This window comes from Oratosquilla oratoria, chromosome 25 (genome assembly GCF_046742065.1).
Source record: "Oratosquilla oratoria isolate Oo_2021 chromosome 25, ASM4674206v1, whole genome shotgun sequence".
NCBI lineage: Eukaryota > Metazoa > Arthropoda > Malacostraca > Stomatopoda > Squillidae > Oratosquilla > Oratosquilla oratoria.
Genome location: NC_134801.1, coordinates 53,093,649 through 53,118,832, shown reverse-complemented (window position 1 = coordinate 53,118,832; position 25,184 = coordinate 53,093,649). Strand labels below are relative to the sequence as shown.

Here is a 25,184-nt window from a genome sequence, read left to right as displayed (position 1 = left end):
TCTAATTTCTTAAGCAACTTCTTATGTGGTACTTTGTCAAAAGCTTTTTTTAGGTCTAGAAATGCACAATCAGCCCATCCATCTCTTTCATGTATTATATCTATTAGCCTTGAATAGAAACATATTAAATTAGTGACGCATGATCGTCCTTGTCTGAATTCAAATTGCATTGGATTTAGCATGCTGTTTGTTTTTCTAAGTATTTTACCCATTTACTTTTGATAATTCTTTCACAAATTTTTGCTATTGTACTTGTTAGAGAGACTGGTCTATAGTTGGTAGGGTCTTCATTATTTCCCCCTTTATATATAGGTACTATATTTGTTTTTTTCCAATCTTCTGGAACTTTTCCTTCTTTCAAGGAACTGTTTAGTATGCTATGTATTTTGTCTGCCAGTTCATTTCTGCATTCTTTCAAAATCCAGTTTGCTATTTCATCTGGTCCATGTGATTTTCTGACATCAAGATTACTCAAGTGTTTCATTATTTCATTCTTTGTTACTTCTATTTCTTTCATAGGGGGGACTTTCTCTTTCCATTCAATCTCTTCAGGTTGTATATTCTCCCTTGTAAGCACTGATTTAAAATGTTTGTTCATAATTTCCGCCATTTCAATTTCCTCAGTGTATTCAACTCCTCCTTGTCTTAATTTCTCCAAGTCTTGTTTGTTTTTCAGTTTATTGTTTACAAATCTGTAGAATAGTTTTGGTTGATCTTTACATTTTTCTATGACATCTTTTTCATATTTTCTCTTTTCCTCTCTGCACGCTTGTACATATTCATTTCTATAACAAGTATATATTTTCCATTTTTCAGGTCTTCTGTCTTTCTTCCATTTGGTCCAGGCTTTGTCTCTTTTGTCTTTTAACCCTTTACAACTTTTGTTGTACCAGGACTTTACATATTCTTTTTCTTGTCTTGGGACATACTTTTCCACTCCTTTTTTTTTTCTATAAATTTTTGTCAAAATATTCCATTTCTCTTCTACTGTTGTATCTTCTTTGTGTATTCTTTCCCAGTTTTCATTTTGAAAGAATTCTCTTATTTTATCAAAATTTGTTTTTTCATACATCAATCTCCCTTTTCTATATTGTTCATTTCTTTTCATGTATTTTTTCTCATTTAGTTCTAGATCTATCAATATGTGGTCACTTTTACTTATTGGTGCCTGGTATTCTATCTTTTCCACTATTTCAGGTTCTGATGTGATTATTAGGTCTAGTCTCGATGGTTCTTCTTCATTTCTATACCTAGTGTTCTCTTGAATCCATTGTGTCATTGTGTGGTCAATAATCATCTCAAGTAGAACATTTCCCCATGAGTCTTCTCCACCCTTTACGGTCATCTCTTCCCAGCAGATTTCTTTGCAATTAAAGTCTCCCATCATAACTATTCTTCCTCCATCTTCCATTATCTTGTTTAATGTTATTCTTGTGTCCTCTAACATACTTTTATGTTCACTCTCTTCCCATGAGGCTGTTTTTGGGGTCACATAGTTTATTACAAACTTTCTGCTCTTCTTATCTCTGTCTTCTACTTCAATCATAATCATCTCTACTCTATTCTTTCCATATGTGACACTCTTCACATTTATATCCTTCTTAGTCAGGAACATAACTCCACCCCCTTGTTTTATCTCTCTGTTTCTAATCCAATAATTATATGCATTGTGTCCTATGCTGTTAGGTGGTAGTGGACCTTTTAATTTTGTCTCTACAATTCCCATTATGTCCGCTTCTTTTTCCTCCAGATACTCGTTCAGTTCATTCAGTCCTGTTATTAATCCATCTATAACTTTCTGTTATTTCCATTGTATTCTCTGTTTCTTTTTTGTTTCTGTTATGGTCCATTTCCTCAATTTCATATTCACTACTCTCCAGTAGAATTCTTCTTTTTCTGACTCCGTTCTGGTCTCGTTTTTTTTTTTAGCTTCTTTCCTTTTCATTTTTTCTTCCTCTCTTTCCTCTTTATTCATTTCTCTTTTTATCCATACCTTTTTATATTGTTCACTTGCTGCTAGCTTCCCTGTTTTTGCTAAGATATTCTCTGCTGTTGTTTGTGATCTGAATTTAATCTTAATTGGTCTGGTGTTATCTGTACTATATTTTCCGAGCCTAAACATCTCTTCGATTTGTTTCATTATTTCAGGTTCATCTTCCTGAACTAATTCTAGTAAACTGATTACTTTTTCTTTTTCCTCACTGATTCTTGAAGTTCTATCTAGGTTATGTTTCTCTTCCATTCCTAATATAATTATACATTGCTTTTTATTTGCTAAGTCTCTTACTATATTCTCCTTCTGTCTCATCACTTTAATAACTGAGTCTTCAGTTTGTTCTTTCATTTGTTGTTTAATTATATCAGTAAATGCAACTTAACTGTTTTCCTGGATTTTTCTCCAACCCTGTGCTTCTTTTGCTATGGCCTCTTTATTGTCTTTATTGTTCCTTTTTAATTCTTCATTCTCCTCTTTTACTTCTTTTAACTGTCTTTTTAATTCTACTTTATTAGTTAAATTTTTGTTCACCTCTAGTTCTTCCAATCTTTCAACTCTGCGCAATGTTGGTTATGTTACCGAACCTGTCTTCCCAATGTTCGATCATCTTATCAAGTTTCTCCTCTAGTCTTGTCAATCGGGGGAGGTTGGTATCCCCCCCACTCTCATTAAATCCCTGGAAATTATTATCCTCACCTTCCATTATGCTGCTCTTATTTATATTTCTAATCATTACAATTTTGTTAATCCCATCACCAGAATCATCGGTCCTTTGTTTACAAGACGTCTGGCCTCTTGGGCCAAGTCCTCCCCTTCCTCATTTCCTTCCATTTCCCTCAGTAATCCCTCCCCTTCTCCTTTTTTCTCACTTTCCTATGACACCACGAGTTATCCCCTTCCCTGTAAATACAATAGGTACTTCCTTTGTGTTGAGGTCCCCGAATATTTCACTTTTTCTTCAGAACTCTAATCTTCACCGTCCATCCGACAAAAGTGTGTGTATTTACCTAGTTGTATTTTACGGGAAGGGGATCTATGCTCGTGGGGTCCCGTCTTCATATCTCATTTTATCTAAACTATTTTTAAATTCATGTATTGTTTTTGCACACACCACTTTCTCATCTAACTTGTTCCAACTGTCTAGTACTCTGTGAGGAAAGCTGTTCTTTTTCAAATTCTTCTATAGCTGTCTTTTTTTATTTTCTTTCCGTGTCCTCTTGTATTTCCACCGCTTATTACGTCATCCCATTTTGAGTGCTGGTTTCTTATCACTACTCTCATATTTCTTTCTTGCAAAAAGTCTTCCATCCAATTTAGTAGTTTGCCCTGTATTCCTCCTTCAGTTTCTAATTTCTTAAGCAACTTCTTATGTGGTACTTTGTCAAAAGCTTTCTTTAGGTCTAGAAATGCACAGTCCACACATCCATCTCTTTCTTGTATTATATCTATTAGCCTTGAATAGAAACATATTAAATTAGTGACGCATGATCGTCCTTGTCTGAATCCAAATTGCCTTGGATTTAATACTTTGTTTTTTTCTAAGTATTTTACCCATTTACTTTTGATAATTTTTTCACAAATTTTTGCTATTGTACTTGTTAGAGAGACTGGTCTATAGTTGGTAGATTCTTCTTTATTTCCTCCTTTATATATAGGTACTATATTTGTTTTTTTCCAATCTTCTGGAACTTTTCCTTCTTTCAAGGAACTGTTTAGTATGCTATGTATTTTGTCTACCAGTTCATTCCTGCATTCTTTCAGTATCCAGTTTGCTATTTCATCTGGTCCATGCGATTTTCTGACATCAAGATTACTCAAGTGTGTTAATATTTCATTCTTTGTTACTTCTATTTCTTCCATAGGGAGGACTTTCTCTTTCCATTCTTTCTCTTCAGGTTGTATGTTCTCCCTTGTAAACACTGATTTAAAATGTTTGTTCATAATTTCCGCCATTTCTATTTCCTCAGTGTATTCAACTCCCTCTTGTCTTAATTTCTCCAAGTCTTGTTTGTTTTTCAGTTTATTGTTTACAAATCTGTAGAATAGTTTTGGTTGATCTTTACACTTTTCTATGATATCTTTTTCATATTTTCTCTTTTCCTCTCTGCACGTTTGTACATATTCATTTCTATAACAGGTATATATTTTCAATTTTTCAGGTCTGTCTTTTTTCCATCTGGTCCAGGCTTTGTCTCTTTTGTCTTTTAACTCCCTACAACTTTTGTTGTACCAGCATTTTACATATTCTTTTTCTTGTTTTTGTCTTGGGACATACTTTTCCACTCCTTTTTTGTAAATTTTTGTCAAAATATTCCATTTCTCTTCTACTGTTGTTTCTTCTTTGTATATTTCTTCCCAGTTTTCATTTTGAAAGAATTCTCTTATTTTATCAAAGTTTGTTTTTTCATACATCATTCTTCCTTTTCTATATTGTTCATTTATTTTCATATATTTTTCTTCATTAAGTTCCAGTTCAATCAATATGTGGTCACTTTTACTTATTGGTGTTTTATATTCAATTTTGTCCACTATTCTAGGTTCAGATGTAATTATTAGGTCTAGTCTCGATGACTCTTCTTCATTTCTATACCTAGTGTTCTCCTGTATCCATTGTGTCATTGTATGGTCAGTAACCATCTCAAGTAGAGCGTTTCCCCATGAGCCGTCTCCACCCTTTACTGTCATTTCTTCCCAGCAGATTTCTTTGCAATTAAAGTCGCCCATCATAACTATTCTTCCTCCCTCTTCCATTATCTTTTTTAATGCTATCTTTGTGTCCTCTAATATACTTTTATGTTCACTCTCTTCCCATGAGGCTGTTTTTGGGGGCACATAATTTATCACAAACTTTCTGCTCTTCTTATCTCTGTCTTCTACTTCCATCATTATCATCTCTACTGTATTCTTTCCATATGTGACACACTTCACGTTTATATCCTTCTTAGTCAGGAACATAACTCCACCCCCTTCCTTTTTCACTCTGTTTCTAATCCAATAATTATATGCATCATGTCCTACACTGTTGGGTGGTAGTGGACCTTTTAATTTTGTTTCTACAATTCCCATTATGTCTGGTTCTTTTTCCTTCAAATAATCATTCAGCTCATTCAATCCTGTTATTAATCCATCTATATTTGTATAAGACACTCTTAGTTTTCTGCCACTTCCATTGTGTTCTCTGTTTCCCTTTTGTTTTTCTCTTGTATGTCGACTTTCTTTAGTTTCATATTCACTACTCTCCAATAGAATCTCTCTTTTTCTGACTCCGTTCTTCTCTCGTTTTTTTCCTTAGCTTCAAGTCTTTTCTGTTTTTCTTCCTCTCTTTCCTCTTTATTCATTTCCCTTTTTATCCATACCTTTTTATATTGTTCACTTGTTGCTAGTTTCCCTGTTTTGGATAAGATATTCTCAGCCGTAGTTTGTGACCTGAATTTAATCTTAATTGGTCTGGTCTTGTCTGTACTATATTTCCCGAGCCTGAATTTCTCTTTGATTTGTTTCATTATTTCTGGTTCATCTTCCTGAACTAATTCTAGTAAATTTCTTACTTTTTCATTTTCCTCTTTGATTCTTGTGGTTCTATCTGGGTTATGTTTCTCTTCCATTCCTAATATAATTATACATTTCTTTCTGTCTGCTAAGTCTCTTACTACATTCTCCTTCTGTCTCATCACTTTAATAACTGAGTTTTCAGTTTGTTCATTCATTTGCTGTCTGATTATGTCAGTGAATGCAACTTTGCTATTTTCTTGGATTTTTTTCCAACCCTCCTTGTTCTCCTTATTATTCTCCTTTAAGACTTTATTCTCTTCTTTTACTTTTAACTGTTTTTTTAATTCTTCAATTTCCTTAGTTAAGTTTTTGTTCGCCTTCTCTAGTTCTTCCAATTTTTCAACTCTGCACAATGTTGTTAACGTGACCGAACTTAAATTCCCAGTGCTCGATCATCTTATCGAGTTTCTCTTCTAGTCTTGTTAATCGGGGGGGGGGGGTTTGTGTCCCCCCCACCCTCTTTAAATCCCTGGAAAATATTCTCATCACTTTCTACTGTATTGCTCTTATCTACACTTCTAATCTTTACATTTTTATTAGACATTTCATCGTCACTCAGCTGGTCGGGGGGCCGTTTGTTTACCTTTCGCCTGTCTGCCTGGGCCAAGTCCTCTCCTTCCTCATTTCCTTCCATTTCCCTCAGTAATCCCTCCCCTTCTCCTCTTTCCCTACTTTCCCACTACCCCACGAGCAATTTCCCCCCCACCCTGTAAATACAATAGGTACTTCTCTTTGCATTGGTATCCATGAAACTTCAATTTTCTTCAGAACGTCCTCTATGCCGTCCGATCGTTGAAGTGTGTGTGTGTGTCATGTAACAATGATATGAGCTGTCTGTGAATTTCGCGGAATATTAGTCATAGCTTCGTGTTTGGTTTGATGTACATAATTCTAGCGATTAATAGGACTGGGCAGTTGGTTTTTGCAGAAAATGTAGTTCGTTGTTATAGAAGTGTTGTTGTTGTTGTTGTCGTTCCCTAGACTGTCTGTCTGAGCAGTCCCGTCTCCCCAAGGAAGGCCACAGCCGAAACTGGGTTTTCCCACAAATCCTTTATAGAGTGTATGTTGTGTTGTTTGCATGCATGATTGTGTATAATGCAGTCTTCCATTATGTGTTGTATGGTATGGGGTGAAGTGTTACATCCTGGGCAGCTGTTCACAACACGGTCGTCCAGCCTCTTCTGGTAGCTTAGAAGTGCTGGGTGGTGACCGCATCGCAGTCTGGCCAAGTGGACTCTGTCCTTTCGTGGGAGAGAGGATTCAGAAGGGTGGATATCAGGGGGTCTGGCATGCAGCAGTGTGTTGTCTTTCAGTGTGTTAATGGAGCGGTGAGTGATATGATTATGAATATGTTTCCGGAGGCTGGTATTTGGTGGTTGTGGAGTAAGAGAAGAGAGTATCTGTGCGTAATAAAGGTCTTTGGGTGTAGTTTTAATGTTTCTTGGTGTGTGTGGGTGTTCTGCTATGTAGTGTAGCGGGTGTGATGTGTTTGTGGTGGCTGCAGCAAGTGTTTGTGTGCCTCTCATGTCGAGGTGGTCCTTGACTTTGAGGACTTTTGTTTCATGGTGTAAATGGTCTGTAGGTGTTGTATTTGTGCAGCCTGTAATTGTTTTTAGGGCTTTGTTTTGTATGATTTGAAGGGTGTTGTGGTGTGTCTCACTGAGATTAGGAGCCCATGCAGGACTCGCATAATTCATCACTGAGCGTATGCATTGTTTGTATATTGTTATATTAGTTATATTAGTTATAGAAGTGTTTTTTGTGGTGATTACTCTCGCGTACTGATTTTGAATTTTCCCATCAACTTACTGTTTCATTATTTTGTTTTCCTATTATACCGTCTATTTCTACTTGAATATATTTCTGCTACAATTATGCTTTATACATATACTGAATTATATACCTCCAAAGTACTAAATTATAAATTTTTCCTTGACTCCACCACCACAATCTGGTAACATTGGACTCTGAGACACGCATGTGGCCAGTTGACAGAAAATGCTCAACTTAGCTTACCGTTCCCGCTAAATTTAGCTATTTCCGTAGACGCGCGTCTGGCCAGCTAGCGGAAATGGTCAACTTAGTAGACCATTTCTGCTAAGTTGAGCATTTTCGTTATTGCTATTTGCAGTTCGCTAATTTGAGCTTCCGCTAAATTGAGATTCGTCTGGGGTATTGGCTGCTTGTTATTGTGGCAAAGTAGCATGCAGTTGATACTTTAGGGTCTATATGGGGCGCCCCTACGGACCAGAGCCACACATCATTTTGTCTATGATAGAGGAAAACTCTGTTCATAGAGAAATGATGACACTTTTATACTACGACTGTCCCTCTATTATGCTGTCCCCCAACCCCTTGTTGCTGTCCTGAACCATTTCTCTGAGTATTTCTTTTTTCTGTGGTGGGGGAAAAGAATACTGCCACCAAGTATTCCCACTTGGATCGTGAGAGGTGAGAAGAAAGGGATTGGGACTTGGCATCCTTCTCATTGTAGCCCCACATGGGACATTCCTAAACAAAAAAGAGAAGGCATAGGAGGGTCTGGGAGTTTTCGGACCAGCACCCTAAGGTTTGGGTCTTTTAATGTGCATGGATGTGGTACAGATGAGAGTAAAAGGGAAGAGATAGGTAGTATGTTTGTGAGAAGAAAGATGGATGTGTTGGCTTTGAGTGAAACTAAGTTGAAAGGGAAGGGTGAGTGTAAGTTTGGGAGTGTAAGTTGGAGGTTATCAGGAGTGAAGAGAGGGCGAGGGAGGGAAGGGGTGGCTATTCTAGTAAGTGAAGAGATAGGTAAACGGGTAGTGGAGTGGAAGGAGGTTTCCTCAAGGATAATGTGGATAAAGGTGAAACTGGGAAAGGAGATGTGGGCCTTTGTAAGTGCATATGGGCCTGGTAGTGAGAAGAGTGTAGAAGAAAGGGAGGCCTTTTGGAGAGATTTAAATGAGTGCATAGAGGATTTAGGAAGAAATGTCAATGTAATAGTACTGGGAGACCTTAATGCTAGGGTAGGAAATGGTCCAATCGATGGATTGGTTGGGAAATGTGGAGTTCCAGGAAAGAATCATAGTGGAGAGTTGATGGTGGAAATGTGTCTAGAAAGAGAGTTGATGATAGCAAATACAGTGTTTCGGAAGAAAGTCAAGCATAAGTACACATGAGAGAGGGTGGTGGATGGAAGGGTGGTAGATAGAGCACTAATGGATTATGTAGTGGTAAATAGGACTATGATAGGAAGAGTTAAGGATGTACATGTGCTAAGGGGAGAGGGTGGGGGAATATCAGATCCTTTTTTGGTGGAAGGTAAGTTGAGAGTGGAGGATAGATGGAGAAAGAGGAAAGGGACAAAAGGTAGGGAGGTTCTTAGAGTGAACTCTTTGAATGAAAAGGAAAAGGAGAAGGAGTACGAAAAGAAGCTGAAGGAGGAGTGGGAGGGAGTAAAGGATAGAGTGGAGCTGGGTGTGGAGGAGGAATGGGAATGGTTCAAGGAGGGAGTCATAAAGTGTGCAAGGATGGTGTGTGGAACAAGGACAGGGGGAAATAGAAGAAAGGGTAGTTAATGGTGGGATGAGGAAACAAAGAAGGTTGTAGAAGAAAAGAAGTGACAAAATTTTCACATTGAATGAGAATCAGACAAGAAACAGTGGTCTCAAACTGTCCGGAAATAGATTCAATTTGGAAGTAGGTAGAAACAACTTTGCCAACCGTGTAGTTAATGAATGGAATAAACTTCCTGCACAGGTAGTGCAATGTAGTTCAGTTTGAAGCTTTAAGAATCATTTAGATATACACTTAAGCAAGATGCTGTGACGATTATAATTTACCATCTGGGTATTGGCTGCTTGTTATTGTGGCAAAGTAGCATGCAGTTGATACTTTAGGGTCTATATGGGGCGCCCCTACGGACCAGAGCCACACATCATTTTGTCTATGATAGAGGAAAACTCTGTTCATAGAGAAATTATGACACTTTTATACTTTTATACTACGACTGTCCCTCCATTATGCTGTCCCCCAACCCCTTGTTGCTGTCCTGTACTATTTCTCTGAGTATTCTTTTTCTGTGATGGGGGTATTCCCTGTGGTGGGGGAAAAGAATACTGCCACCAAGTATTCCCACTTGGATCGTAAGAGGCAAGAAGAAAGGGACGGGGTTTGGGACTAGGCATCCTTCTCCTTGTAGCCCCACAGGGGACATTCCTAAACAAAAAAGAGAAGGCATAAGAGGGTCTGGAAGTTCTCGGACCAGCACCCTAAGGTTTGGGTCTTTTAATGTGCGTGGATGTGGTACAGATGAGAGTAAAGGGGAAGAGATAGGTAGTATGTTTGTGAAGGATAATGTGGATGAAGGTGAAACTGGGGAAGGAGATGTGGGTCTTTGTAAGTGCATATGGGCCTGGCAGTGAGAAGAGTGTAGAAGAAAGGGAGGCCTTTTGGATAGATTTAAATGAGTGCATAGAGGATTTAGGAAGAAATGTCAATATAATAGTACTGGGAGACCTTAATGCTAGGGTAGGAAATGGTCCAATCGATGGAGTGGTTGGGAAATGTGGAGTTCCAGGAAAGAATCATAGTGGAGAGTTGATGGTGGAAATGTGTCCAGAAAGAGAGTTGATGATAGCAAATACAGTGTTTCGGAAGAAAGTCAAGCATAAGTACACATGGGAAAGGGTGGTGGAGGGAAGGGTGGTAGATAGAGCGCTAATGGATTATGTAGTGGTAAATAGGACTATGATAGGAAGAGTTAAGGATGTACATGTGCTAAGGGGAGAGGGTGGGGGAATATCAGATCCTTTTTTGGTGGAAGGTAAGTTGAGAGTGGAGGATAGATGGAGAAAGAGGAAAGGGACAAAAGGTGGGGAGGTTCTTAGAGCGAACTCCTTGAATGAAAAGGAAAAGGAGAAGGAGTACGGAAAGAAGCTGAAGGAGGAGTGGGAGGGAGTAAAGGATAGAGTGGAGCTGGGTGTGGAGGAGGAATGGGAATGGTTCAAGGAGGGAGTCATAAAGTGTGCAAGGATGGTGTGTGGAACAAGAAGGACAGAGGGAAATAGAAGAAAGGGTAGTGAATGGTGGGATGAGGAAACAAAGAAGGCTGTAGAAGAGAAGAAGCGAGCTTTCACAGATTGGTTACAAAATAGGACGAGGGAGTCATATGAGAGGTACAAAGAAAAGAAAAGAGAAGTAAAGCAAAAGGTAAAGGTTGCAAAGAGGAGAGCAGATGTGAAATGGGGTAAGAGTATGACAGAAAATTTTGAAAGTAATAAAAAGATGTTTTGGAAAGAAAGTAAGAGAGGAAGAGGAGGCGAATCAAGTAGAGAAGAAAAGGTAAAAGGTGCAGATGGAGAGATGATAATGGAAGAGAAGGCAGTAAGGGGAAGATGGGCAGAATATTTTAGGGAGTTGCTAAATGTGAAGGAGGATAGGGAAGGAAAGATAGCTGTAGTGGGAAATGCTAAGAAAATGAGAGTGATGAGTGAGGAGAATGGAGGAAATAAGGAAGGATGAGGTGAAGGCAGTTGTTAAGATGATGAAAGCAGGTAAGGCACCTGGTCTGGATGGATGCCATGCAGAATGTCTGAAAAAGGGAGGTACAGTGATGGTGGACTGGCTGGTGAGGTTATTTAATGTTTGCTGGAGAGAGGGTAGAGTGCCGGAGGACTGGAGGAGCCTGTATAGTTCCTCTTTACAAGGGAAAAGGGGACAAGTGTGAATGTAGTAGTTTCAGAGGGATTAGCTTGTTAAGTGTAGTTGGGAAGGCTTATGGGAGGATCTTGATTGAGAGGATTAGGAGAGGAACAGAAGGAATAATTGGTGAGGAACAGTGTGGATTTAGGACAGGTAGAGGTTGTGTAGATCAGATTTTTGTGGTAAGACAGATATGTGAGAAAGCTATAGGAAAGGGGAAGGATGTTTTTTGGGCTTTTATGGATCTGGAAAAGGCTTATGATAGGGTAGACAGAAAGGCACTGTGGGAGGTTATGCAGATATATGGGATAGGAGGAAAGCTTCTAGGAGCTGTCAAGAGTTTTTATGAGAGTAGTAGAGCTTGTGTCAGGATTGGAAATGGAGAGAGTGAGTGGTTCGAGGTAAAGGTGGGACTTCGTCAAGGATGCGTTATGTGGCCCTGGCTGTTCAACTTCTACATGGATGGGGTAGTGCGAGAGGTAAATGCAAGGGTAGTGGGCAAGGGATTGGAGATGGTTAAAGAAAATGGAGAAAAGTGAGAGGTGAGCCAGCTGTTGTTTGCGGACGACACTCCGCTTGTGGCAGGATCGCAGGAGGGATTGAGGAAGCTGGTGACAGAGTTTGGGAGAGTATGTGATAGAAGAAAGCTAAAGATAAATGTGGGTAAAATTAAGGTGATGAGATGTACAAGGGGTGAAAGTGGAAGTAGACTGGAGGTGAGCATTAAGGGAGAGCGACTGGAGGAAGTGGATAGTTTTAGATACTTGGGTGCAAATGTGGCAGGAAAAGGTGGAGTGAAGGTGGAGGTAGAATGTAGATTGAGAGAAGCGAGTAAATGCCTTGGTGGATTAAAGAGTGTAATGAGGAATAGACATTTGGGAATGGATGCTAAGAGGAGACTGTATGAAGGAGTGATTGTGCCAACAGCACTGTATTGGGCAGAAACATGGAACATAAGAGAGGAAGAGAGAAGGAGTTTGAATATGTTTGAGATGAGGTGTCTGAGAAGTATGATGGGGGTTACTAGGCTAGATAGAGTGAGAAATGAGGAGGTGAGGAGGAGAACAGGGGTGGAAAAGGAGCTGGGAGATAGGGTTGATGAAAGAATATTAGGATGGTTTGGACACATGGAAAGAATGAGTGAAGAAAGACTAGTAAAGGAGGTATGGAAGGCAGATGTGGAGGGAGTGAACATGAGGGGATGCCCTAGGATGAGGTGGATGGATAGGGTGAAGGGTGCTTTGGGGAAGAGGGGAATGTCTGTTGAGGAAGGACGGGAGAAGACAGAAGACGGGTGAATGGAGAATGGTTGTATATGGATGATGATGTGATTGCATGAGGTGGAATGGGTGGGGGGATGGGGGGTGAGGTAGTATGTGTGAGCAAAATTTGATGCAGCCCGAAGGGATTTCTCCCCGTCCTCTCCTTTTATGCAATGGGGGGACGGAGAGGGTGGGTCGCCGATTTAATGAAGCGGCCTTGCTGTGGATGTGCTGTGTCTTGCGACACTGCTTGTGACCCAGGGCAGTGGACAAGGTGCAGGGATGACCCGTCATCCAGGAGGTGCTAAGATAAGAGGGAGGGTGGAGGGGTGTGGAGTGTATTCAGGGATGGAATGGGTGGAAGTGATTTTATGCCTTTCCCTTTTTGGCTACCTCCCTTGTAAGGGGGAAAAAGCCTTGGTATATGTATGTATTTGTTTTTGTTTTATCATTTGTCTGTCTGATTTTCATTTATTATTAGTTATATGTCAATTTATTATTATTTACTATTTACCTGTTTGTTTATTATTTAACTATATGCATTTATTTATGTATTTTATTTGTTATTTACATTATTATAGTTTTTATTTATTGTTTTATTATGATTTATTTTTTTCTTTTTTGCATCCGAAGTAGATATGGACCAAAAGGTCTCCTGGCGGCATGCTCCACCTTTGTAATCCTTTGAAGCAAGCTTTCACAGATTGGTTACAAAATAGGACGAGGGAGTCATATGAGAGGTACAAAGAAAAGAAAAGAGAAGTAAAGCAAAAGGTAAAGGAGGCAAAGAGGAGAGCAGATGTGAAATGGGATAAGAGTATGACAGAAAATTTTGAAAGTAATAAAAAGATGTTTTGGAAAGAAATTAAGAGAGGAAGAGGAGGCAAATCAAGTAGAGAAGAAAAGGTAAAAGATGCAGATGGAGAGATGATAATGGAAGAGAAGGCAGTAAGGGGAAGATGGGCAGAATATTTTAGGGAGTTGCTAAATGTGAAGGAGGATAGGGAAGGAAAAATAGCTGCAGTGGGAAATGCGAAGAAAATGAGAGTGATGAGTGAGGAGAATGGAGGAGAAATAAGGAAGGATGAGGTGAAGGCAGTTGTTAAGATGATGAAAGCAGGTAAGGCACCTAGTCTGGATGGATGCCATGCAGAATGTCTGAAAAAGGGAGGTACAGTGATGGTGGACTGGCTGGTGAGGTTATTTAATGTTAGCTGGAGAGAGGGTAGAGTGCCGGAGGACTGGAGGAGTCCCTGTATAGTTCCTCTTAACAAGGGAAAAGGGGACAAGTGTGAATGTAGTAGTTTCAGAGGGATTAGCTTGTTAAGTGTAGTTGGGAAGGCTTATGGGAGGATCTTGATTGAGAGGATTAGGAGAGGAACAGAAGGAGTAATTGGTGAGGAACAGTGTGGATTTAGGACAGGTAGAGGTTGTGTAGATCAGATCTTTATGGTAAGACAGATATGTGAGAAAGCTATAGGAAAGGGGGAGGATGTTTTTTGGGCTTTAATGGATCTGGAAAAGGCTTATGATAGGGTAGACAGAAAGGCACTGTGGGAGGTTATGCAGATATATGGGATAGGAGGAAAGCTTCTAGGAGCTGTCAAGAGTTTTTATGAGAGTAGTAGAGCTTGTGTCAGGATTGGAAATGGAGAGAGTGAGTGGTTCGAGGTAAAGGTGGGACTTCGTCAAGGATGCGTTATGTCGCCCTGGCTGTTCAACTTCTACATGGATGGGGTAGTGCGAGAGGTAAATGCAAGGGTAGTGGGTCAGGGATTGGAGATGGTTAAAGAAAATGGAGAAAAGTGAGAGGTGAGCCAGCTGTTGTTTGCAGACGACACTGCACTTGTGGCAGGATCGCAGGAGGGATTGAGGAAGCTGGTGACAGAGTTTGGGAGAGTATGTGATAGAAAAAAGCTAAAGATAAATGTGGGTAAAAGTAAGGTGATGAGATGTACAAGGGATGAAAGTGGCAGTAGACTGGAGGTGAGCATTAAGGGAGAGTGACTGGAGGAAGTGGATAGTTTTAGATACTTGGGTGCAAATGTGGCAGGAAAAGGTGGAGTGAAGGTGGAGGTAGAATGTAGATTGAGAGAAGCGAGTAAATGCCTTGGTGGATTAAAGAGTGTAATGAGGAATAGACATTTGGGAATGGATGCTAAGAGGAGACTGTATGGAGTGATTGTGCCAACAGCACTGTATGGAGCAGAAACATGGAACATAAGAGAAGAAGAGAGAAGGAGTTTGAATATGTTTGAGATGAGGTGTCTGAGAAGTATGATGGGGGTTATTAGGCTAGATAGAGTGAGAAATGAGGAGGTGAGGAGGAGAACAGGGGTGGAAAAGGAGCTGGGAGATAGGGTTGTTGAAAGAATATTAGGATGGTTTGGACACATGGAAAGAATGAGTGAAGAAAGACTAGTAAAAGAGGTATGGAAGGCAGATGTGGAGGGAGTGAACATGAGGGGACGCCCTAGGATGATGTGGATGGATGGGGTGAAGGGGGCTTTGGGGAAGAGGGGAATGTCTGTTGAGGAAGGAAGGGAGAAAACAGAAGACAGAGGTGAATGGAGAATGGTTGTATATGGATGATGTTGTGATTGCATGAGGAGGAATGGGCGGGGGGATGGGGGGTGAGGTAGTATGTGTGAGCAAAATTTGACGCAGCCCGAAGGGATTTCTCCCCGTCCTCTCCTTTTATGCAATGGGGGGACGGGGAGGGTGGGTCGCCGATTTAATGAAGCGGCCTTGCTGTGGATGTGCTGTGTCTTGTGACACTGCTTGTGACCCAGGGCAGTGGACAAGGTGCAGGGATGACCCGTCATCCAGGAGGTGCTCAGATAAGAGGGAGGGTGGAGGGGTGTGGGGTGTATTCAGGGATGGAATGGGTGGAAGTGATTTTATGCCTTTCCATTTTTGGCTACCTCCCTTGTAAGGGGGAAAGAGCCTTGGTATATGTATGTATGTATGTTAAATCTGGCTTCTACTGTATATACATGGGGAAACTTTTTGGCCAAGTGGCTTAGGGTGTCGTTACTTGTGGCGAAGGTTGAGGGGATGGTAGTTCAAACCTTGCCACTGGCAAAGTTCAACCAAGGGAATGGTTCATTAGATTCCACACTACAAATTCCTCTGTAAGGGGCACTGTCCTAGCCTTCTGACAGGAGGAGTTTGTGACATTAAACCAAATTATTAAATCAACATGTATATGCAAAGAAATCATAAAAGGCTCATGATTAATGATATTTGCAGAAACCCTTAGGAATATGTAATAACTGGTGACTGAACATTTTTGTCTATTTAAAACATCTTTAAAGCTACCTTTGAAGATGTCTTAATCACTTTGGTACAATGACGTCTTGATTGTATGTATGTTCTTTGTGGCAGGTTGATTGAATGTGAATTAGAAAGGTAAAGTGCTTGGGGAAATTGATATTTTTAAGTATGCGTGGTTGTATGTAGAATGGAGGAGTGAATGTGGAGGTGAGTTACAGATTGAAGAAAGCAGGTATACATCTGAATGGAATGTATGATATGTATATGTATGTATATATATATATGTATCTATATCTAAATCTATATATATATATATAATAATTACAAAGAGAAGTTTGAGTGTAAGTGAATTCTGTGTCAGATATTTAGCAAGCTTTGGCAATTTTAACCACTTCAATATGAGAAAATCTCGTGCACAGCATAGGCTGCCACATGAATGATGCATCACACTACTTGCATTATAGAATATAAAGTCACTGCTGTATTACTTGTTCTCTTTTACTCTGAGTAATAATAAAGATAGAAAACGTGATCAAACCAGTTCACAGAATCCGGGGGTAACTCATGTACAACTACAAAAAAAAAAAAAAAAAAAAAATCCAAATGGTGGCACCAGCATCCTCATGTACCCACTTGCACCTCAAGATGCCTACGTAGGCGTCATCATACCAAAGTGGTTAAATATGATTAATGAGTTCTTCTGTTTCTTCCTTTCATTAGTAAACATTCCTATGGAGGAAGTGGAAGCCACTTGGGAAGTGACATCTGGACCACATCACTTGTGCAACCTTGCAGAGCATTATGGAATCTTCAAAGACCTATTTGGCTTGGCCTATTTTGTTCCACGAGTGCCTCTTAAAATTTCCTTTGATTATGATGAGGAAATGGTCACTCCAGTTTATGCTGGGAATTTCATAAAACCCCGAGAGGTAAACCAAATCATAGCTATGTTAATGTAGTATCTAGTTAAGGAAGAAGGTATTTTTGTATGACAAATGCCTTAGATTTCTGTATATGTAGTAAACTTTCAAATGGAGGTAAAATTTATTGAAAAAAATGTGGTATATGATGAGTTTGGGATTTTGCAGTGTAAAGCAACTAGAGTACAAGTTGTAGTGCTGCAGTACTACTTTCATGTAGGAGGTGTTCTGTATCAAACTCTCTCTCTCTCAACATGTTTAGGCCCAGTTACCACCAGAGGTGAACTATAATAGTAACGAAGATACTTTATGGACTCTTGTGCTGACTAACCCCGATGGTCACCTTGTGGATAATGAAGCAGAGTACTTGCATTGGTTCATGTATGTTTTTAAGAATTTTCTGAATTATTCCCTATAGCACATACTTACATTTATATCAGATTCTGATATGATGCTTTATTAAAGTTACTTTTTCCTGCAGCGGTAATATCCCAGGCAACAAAGTGAGTGAAGGCGAGGTGGTGTGTGATTATTTAAGGCCACTTCCTCCTCGTGGCACTGGTTATCATCGCTTTGTATTCATCTTGTACAAGCAGGAGAAGCATGTAGATTTTTCATCTTTGAAGAGAGATCTTCCTTGGTAAGTAATTGGTACACCCACAACCCTCTTTCCACCAGAGTGAAATACACTTGAGACAACACTGATATTCTTAAAGACAGGACATTTTCATTTCATCCTTGACCATCTCATGATTATAGATGTCCCTCCCACCAGCTCTTTAGTATATCATACATTAGACTACATGTATGCATATAGAAATACCCAAAGGTCTTGCCCCCCCCTCCCTTATAAAGGAATAGCTGAGTCAAAGCATACATCCATCCCACACCCATCCAAAACTCCTTCATTGCCTCTTTTATCTCGGCACCTTGTGGATAAAGGGTCATGCCTGGCCTCTGCCACAGTCACTTGGGTCAAAGGCAATTCATTGAGACATGGTGTCTCCACATCAAGGCCTGACAGCCTTAGCTGGTTTGCCCCCATCACTTCATTGTCTGGTAAACCTTCCCCTTCTTCATCCACACAAGAATTTTATGGAGCATGGTAGAACATAATTTCTTCATCCATTTACAACCCCTCTCCATTCACTCCTATCTTTTGCAGTCCCTCTTCCTTGCTCAGTAAATATTATTCTTGCTTCTAGTGCTCCCTTCACCCCATCCATCCATCTTATCCTGAATATTCCTCTGAAGTTCACTCCACTTCTGCTTTCCATGCTCTTTCTGCTAGTCTGTCCTCACTCATTCTTTCCATGTGCCCTAGCCACCTCAGCACTCTGGTTTATCGTATCTGACAGCTCTTTTTCCACCCCTATTCTCTGCCTCACTTCCACATTTCTCGCTGTTCATTCTTGAAACCCCATCCATATTTTTCAAACACATTTAGATTCTTCCTTTTTTGCATTCAATTATATTCCAAGACTGCTCAACACTGCCTTGGGTGCACTCTTTCATATGACCTTTTCTTTGTATTCAATGAACCCCAAATGGGTATTTCGTTTACTGCCACATACAACCCCATATATTTAAAATGCCATATCACCCAGCCTCTTACCCTTCATGCTCACATCCAACATGCCATCATCAAAGTGTATATTAATTCTTTTCTCCTCTCTTTTTACAGCCACAGCTTAGAGCAGCGTACTTTTAAGACGTATGATTTTTATCGTGACTTTCAAGATGAGCTGACACCAGCAGGCATTGCATTCTTCCAGTCTGATTGGGACTCCAGTTTAAAGGAATTCTTCCATGGAACCTTAAGTAAGTCATACCTCATTGGTCCCATGTATTGATTAGTTGGTTGATTGGTTTGTGTATTTGCCTAGTTGTATCTTAAGGGATGGGTATCTATGCTCATGGTGTCTCGCCTTTGTATCTTGTAGTGTCTAGTTTACTCTTAAATTCGTGTGTGGATTTTGCACATACAGACGCTCCTCAACTTACGTATTAGTTACGTTCCGAATGGCTGAACGTAAGTTGAAAATGAACGTAAGTTGTTACTGTACTATACATCAGTAAATTCTATTACCGTATCTTATAAAACACCCCTAAATCATTAATTATACACATAACATTGTAAAATAATAACATTAATTTCAAGTAAATTAAATTCAAGCAACATAAATTAAGATGGTGGAGGAGGAGGATGAGGCAAGGCATGTTCAGTTTGTCGTTTGTGCAATGTAAACTATGGATGCAGCGTCATGCGCAAGTATCGTTTGAACTATGGAGAGCGCGCTAAACTAAAAAATTCACTCAAAAGTTTTTTTTTTTTTGTCAGTTCAAACGTAAAATCGAAAAAAAACGTAAAACGAATGAACGTAAGTAGAGGAGCGTCTATATTATTGTTTTGTCCAGTTTGTTCTTGATGTCCACCACTGTGGAAAGCTTTTTTTCCCCTGATCTCTTCTATAAATATCCTTTCTAAGTTTTTTTTTCCATGTCCTCTTGTGTTTCTCTTGTCCCAATTTAGTAAGTCCTCTTTATCAAGTACTTCTGTGCCTCTCATGATTCTGTAGGTGATCAGTAGATTGCCTCTCTCTCTTCTTTGTTCCAAAGTCAGTAATTTAAATTTAACCAGTCTCTTCTCATATGACAGGTTTGAAAGTGCTGGGGCCATTTTCATTGTTGCTCTCTGAATTCTTTCACTTTTCTTTATATTCTTTTTGGTACTGGGTGACCATAGTGTCGCAGCATACTCAAGTCTAGGCCTGTGGTGGGGGAAAAGAATACAGCCACCAAGTATTTCCACTTGGATCGTAAGAGGTGAGAAGAAAGGATTGGGACTAGGCATCCTTCTCCTTGTACCCCACAGGGTACATTCCTAAAAGAAAAAGTAAAGGCATAAGAGGGTATGGGAGTTTTCGGACCAGCACCCTAAGGTTTGGGTCTTTTAATGTGTGTGGATGTGGTAGAGATGATAGTAAAAGGGAAGAGATAGGTAGTATGTTTGTGAGAAGAAAGATGGATGTGTTGGCTTTGAGTGAAACTAAGTTGAAAGGGAAGGGTGAGTGTAAGTTTGGGAGTGTAAGTGGGAGGTTATCAGGAGTGAAGAGAGGGTGAGGGAGGGAAGGGGTGGCTATTCTAGTAAGTGAATAGATGGGTAAATGTGTTGTGGAGTGGAAGGAGGTTTCCTCAAGGATAATGTGGATGGTGAAACTGGGAAAGGAGATGTGGGTCTTTGTAAGTGCATATGGGCCTGGCAGTGAGAAGAGTGTAGAAGAAAGGGAGGCCTTTTGGATAGATTTAAATGAGTGCATAGAGGATTTAGGAAGAAATGTCAATGTAATAGTACTGGGAGACCTTAATGCTAGGGTAGGAAATGGTCCAATCGATGGATTGGTTGGGAAATGTGGAGTTCCAGGAAAGAATCATAGTGGAGAGTTGATGGTGCAAATGTGTCTAGAAAGAGAGTTGATGATAGCAAATACAGTGTTTCGGAAGTCAAGCATAAGTACACATGGGAGAGGGTGGTGGATGGAAGGTTGGTAAATAGAGCGTTGATGGATTATGTAGTGGTAAATAGGATTATGATAGGAAGAGTTAAGGATGTACATGTGCTAAGGGGAGAGGGTGGGGGAATATCAGATCCTTTTTTGGTGGAAGGTAAGTTGAGAGTGGAGGATAGATGGAGAAAGAGGAAAGGGACAAAAGGTAGGGAGGTGCTTAGAGTGATATCTTTAAATGAAAAGGAAAAGGGAAGGACTACAAGAAGAAGCTGAAGGGGGAGTGGGAGGGAGTGAAGGATAGAGTAGAGCTGGGTGTGGAGGAGGAATGGGGATGGTTCAAGGAGGGAGTCACAAAGTGTGCAAGGATGGTGTGTGGAACAAGAAGGACAGGAGGAAAAAGAATGAAGGGTAGTGAATGGTGGGATGAGGAAACAAAGAAGGTTGTAGAAGAGAAGAAGTGAGCTTTCACAGATTGGTTACAAAATAGGACGAGGGAGTCATATGAGAGGTACAAAGAAAAGAAAAGAGAAGTAAAGCAAAAGGTAAAGGAGGCAAAGAGGAGAGCAGATGTGAAATGGGGTAAGAGTATGACAGAAAATTTTGAAAGTAATAAAAAGATGTTTTGGAAAGAAATTAAGAGAGGAAGAGGAGGCGAATCAAGTAGAGAAGAAAAGGTAAAAGATGCAGATGGAGAGATGATAATGGAAGAGAAGGCAGTAAAGGGAAGATGGGCAGAATATTTTAGGGAGTTGCTAAATGTGAAGGAGGATAGGGAGGGAAAGATAGTTGCAGTGGGAGATGCTAAGAAAATGAGAGTGATGAGTGAAGAAAATGAAGGAGAAATAAGGAAGGATGAAGTGAAGGCAGTTGTTAAGATGATGAAAGCAGGTAAGGCACCTGGTCTGGATGGATGCCATGCAGAATGTCTAAAAAAAGGAGGTACAGTGATGGTGGACTGGCTGGTGAGGATATTTAATGTTTGCTGGAGAGAGGGTTGAGTGCCGGAGGACTGGAGGAGTGCCTGTATAGTTCCACTTTACAAGGGAAAAGGGGACAAGTGTGAATGTAGTAGTTTCAGAGGGATTAGCTTGTTAAGTGTAGTTGGGAAGGCTTATGGGAGGATCTTGATTGAGAGGATTAGGAGAGGAACAGAAGGAGTAATTGGTGAGGAACAGTGTGGATTTAGGACGGGTAGAGGTTGTGTAGATCAGATCTTTATGGTAAGACAAATATGTGAGAAAGCTATAGGAAAGGGGAAGGATGTTTTTTGGGCTTTTATGGATCTGGAAAAGGCTTATGATAGGGTAGACAGAAAGGCACTGTGGAAGGTTATGCAGATATATGGGATAGGAGGAAAGCTTCTAGGAGCTGTCAAGAGTTTTTATGGGAGTAGTAGAGCTTGTGTCAGGAATAGAAATGGAGAGAGTGAGTGGTTCGAGGTAAAGGTGGGACTTCGTCAAGGATGCGTTATGTCGCCCTGGCTGTTCAACTTCTACATGGATGGGGTAGTGCGAGAGGTAAATGCAAGGGCAGTGGGCAAGGGATTGGAGATGGTTAAAGAAAATGGAGAAAAGTGGGAGGTGAGCCAGCTGTTGTTTGCTGACGACACTGTGCTTGTGGCAGGATTGGAGGAGGGATTGAGAAAGTTGGTGACAGGGTTTGGGAGAGTATGTGATAGAAGAAAGCTAAAGATAAATGTGGGTAAAAGTAAGGTGATGAGACGTACAAGGGGTGAAAGTGGAAGTAGACTGGAAGTGAGCATTAAGGGAGAGCGACTGGAGGAAGTGGATAGTTTTAGATACTTGGGTGCAAATGTGGCAGGAAAAGGTGGAGTGAAGGTGGAGGTAGAATGTAGATTGAGAGAAGCGAGTAAATGCCTTGGTGAATTAAAGAGTGTAATGAGAAATAGACATTTGGGAATGGATGCTAAGAGGAGACTGTATAAAGGAGTGATTGTGCCAACAGCACTGTATGGGGCAGAAACATGGAACATAAGAGAAGAAGAGAGAAGGAGTTTGAATGTGTTTGAGATGAGGTGTCCAAGAAGTATGATGGGGATTACTAGGCTAGATAGAGTGAGAAATGAGGAGGTGAGGAGGAGAACAGGGGTGGAAAGGGAGCTGGGAGGTAGGGTTGATGAAAGAGTATTAGGATGGTTTGGACACATGGAAAGAATGAGTGAAGAAAGACTAGTAAAAGAGGTATGGAAGGCAGATGTGGAGGGAGTGAACATGAGGGGACATCCTAGGATGAGGTGGATGGATGGGGTGAAGGGGGCTTTGGGGAAGAGGGGAATGTCTGTTGAGGAAGGACAGGAGTGGACAGAAAACAGGGGTGAATGGAGAATGGTTGTATATGGATGATGTTGTGATGCATGAGGTGGAATGGGGGGTGAGGTAGTATGTGTGAGCAAAACTTGACGCAGCCTGAAGGGATTTCTCCCCGTCCTCTCCTTTTATGCATGGGGGGACAGAGAGGGCGGGTCACTGATTTAATGAAGCGGCCTTGCTGTGGATGTGCTGTGTCTTGCGACACTGCTTGTGACCCAGGGCAGTGGACAAGGTGCAGGGATGACCTGTCATCCAGGAAGTGCTAAGATAAGAGGGAGGGTGGAGGGGTGTGGAGTGTATTCAGGGATGGAATGGGTGGGAATGATTTTATGCCTTTTCCTTTTTGGCTACCTCCCTTGTAAGGGGGAAAGAGCCTTGGTATATGTATATGTAATATCTTTTTAACCATTTTTTCATTTAGATAGGTAAAAGCCACTTCTATTGATCTTAGCAAATTTGGGGGATGGGGGTGAGGAAGTATGTATAAGAAAAATTTGACGCAGCCCGAAGGGATTTCTCCCCGTCTTTTTTTCTGCATGAGGGGATGGAGAGGCGGGGTCGCCAAATTTATGAAAAGGCCTTGCTGTGGATGTGCTGTGTCTTGCGACACTGCTTCTGACCCAGGGCAGTGGACAGGATGCAGGGATGACCCATCATCCAGGAGGTGCCGAGATGGGAGGGGAGTGGAGTATGTGGAAAATGGAATGGGTGGGAGTGGTTTCTGTGCCTTTTTTTTTTTTTTTTTTTTTTTTTTTTGCTACCCCAGTGTAAGGGGAAAAAAGCCTTTGGTATATGTATGTATGTAGCAAATTATAGGATTCTCCAACAATTTTGTTTGTTTATCAGAGGACAAATCATTTGAGATTACTCCCAATTCTTGTTCAGATCCCACTTTACTTCCTTTGTTCCAATTGCATATTGTCCTGCTATTCTTTTTTACATTTTCTGAACTCCATTATGCTACATTTCTTAATGTTGAAGTCCACTTCCCACTTCTGACTCCATTTCCAAACCTTGTTTAGGTTTCTCTGTAGTGATTCACAATCCTTTTTGGTTTTCACTTTCCTCAACAATTTAGCATCATCTGCAAAGAAGCTCATGTAACATTCTACATCTTCATCCATTACTGGAGCTAATACTGATCCCTGTGGAACTCCAATAATCACCTCCCAACCTGAACACTTTTCTTGGAGCATATACCAAAATACCTTTTTCTCCTTATGAGGAAGGTGACATGAGGTTAATATACTTTTCATCTTGTGATCTTTTTCAGAAATGCGAGAGCCTTCATTTGAGTTTGAGTTTCCAGAACCATATCTTGCTCCCCAGAAATTCTTCCCAAAGAAGCGATTCTTCCAAATGTAAGTTAGTGATCCATCTCAGATTTTACTCTGTGAAAATGCCTGTCTCAGTAAGGATGTCATATAGCAATATTGTATTGTCATATAACTAATATTGTAATGCATGAGGGGACGGGGAGGGGGGGGGGATCACGGATTAAATTCCTGTAGATGTGTTATGTCTTGCTGCATTGCTTCTGACCCAGGGCAGTGGGCAGGATACAGGGATGACCTGTCATCCAGGAGGAGCCAAGAAAAGAGGGAGGGAGGGTGGGTGAATGGGAGTGGAGTATGTGGGGATGAAATGGGTGAGAGTGGATTTATGCTTCACTCTCCTGTGTCTGTTCCTCTCTCCACTCTCTGTCCTCTCTATGCCCCTCTCTCCTCCCTTCCCTTTCTCGTCTCCCCCTCTCCCATCTTCTTTCTCCTTCCCCACTCTCTCCCTTATCCAGACCTGAAAACCACATGAAAAGAGGAAAGGGGTTGGGGGTGAACTTGTTTCCCTGATCCTCTGAGGGCTTGACTGTATCCCAGTTACCGAGTTGTTTTATGTTGTAATACAAAGCCAGTATCACTGACAGAAATATTGATAAAAATCTAAGCCATGTGAATAGATCCCAGATACAGTAAAAATCTGATTTCTACAATAGAAAGCTGGAAGGTACAAACTTGTACTTTGATATGAAGTGAATGGGACCCATTTCATTGATGAGACTGTACGTTTGATGTTGACTTTCAAGGTACTTGGATATGCATCGAGACCCTAAAGAAATCCAGAAGGAGATCCTGCTAAAGAGGCTGAAGAAGATTCATCCCTTCCAGAAAGAGCCAGAGTTGCTTCCATTCCCTGCAGCTGTTCCTTTGCCTGTGGATATGCCTCGCTGGATGAAGATCGAAGCACGTAAAGAAAGAGTTGGTATAGGAAAGTACAGGAATCTTTTCAGAGGAAACCACAGACCTAGGGATGAAGATAGAACCCTTTAATGAAAGAGTTGACATTAAAATCTAGTTGTTTTGGGTTGTAGATTTCATGAACAATGCAAGATAGATAGAGAGGTACCTGCAAGAAAGACATAAGATTGATTAATTTCTCTACCATCCATCTTTAAACACTGTCAGTTTCCTCAGCATCCATTTGGAGATATAACCTAGGGGCTGACTGTTTTGAAGAAAAAGAAAAAAAAGGGACTTCTACTTGTCTTGTCATTACTCATCTTGTATTATTTAACAATGTACATACTGGAAAGTTGTTGCAATACAGATTTATAATGAATATGACATGCTCTTTTATTACCATTGAAAATACAAAAATTTTCA

The 25,184-nt window shown here is 40.5% G+C and overlaps 1 protein-coding gene across 1 annotated transcript in view; it reads left to right on the top strand.

Annotated features, from left to right (window-relative positions):
- Positions 1–25,145, top strand: part of mRpL38 (mitochondrial ribosomal protein L38) — a 32,797-nt gene extending 7,652 nt beyond the window's left edge. Inside the window, exons 3-8 of the mRNA XM_076208797.1 lie at positions 16,489–16,697; positions 16,951–17,069; positions 17,170–17,328; positions 18,373–18,509; positions 23,801–23,888; positions 24,608–25,145. Of these exons, the coding sequence (XP_076064912.1) occupies positions 16,489–16,697; positions 16,951–17,069; positions 17,170–17,328; positions 18,373–18,509; positions 23,801–23,888; positions 24,608–24,851 (956 nt within the window). The 3' untranslated portion in view covers positions 24,852–25,145. The remainder of the gene's footprint in view (positions 1–16,488; positions 16,698–16,950; positions 17,070–17,169; positions 17,329–18,372; positions 18,510–23,800; positions 23,889–24,607) is intronic.
- The last annotated feature ends 39 nt before the right edge of the window (positions 25,146–25,184 follow it).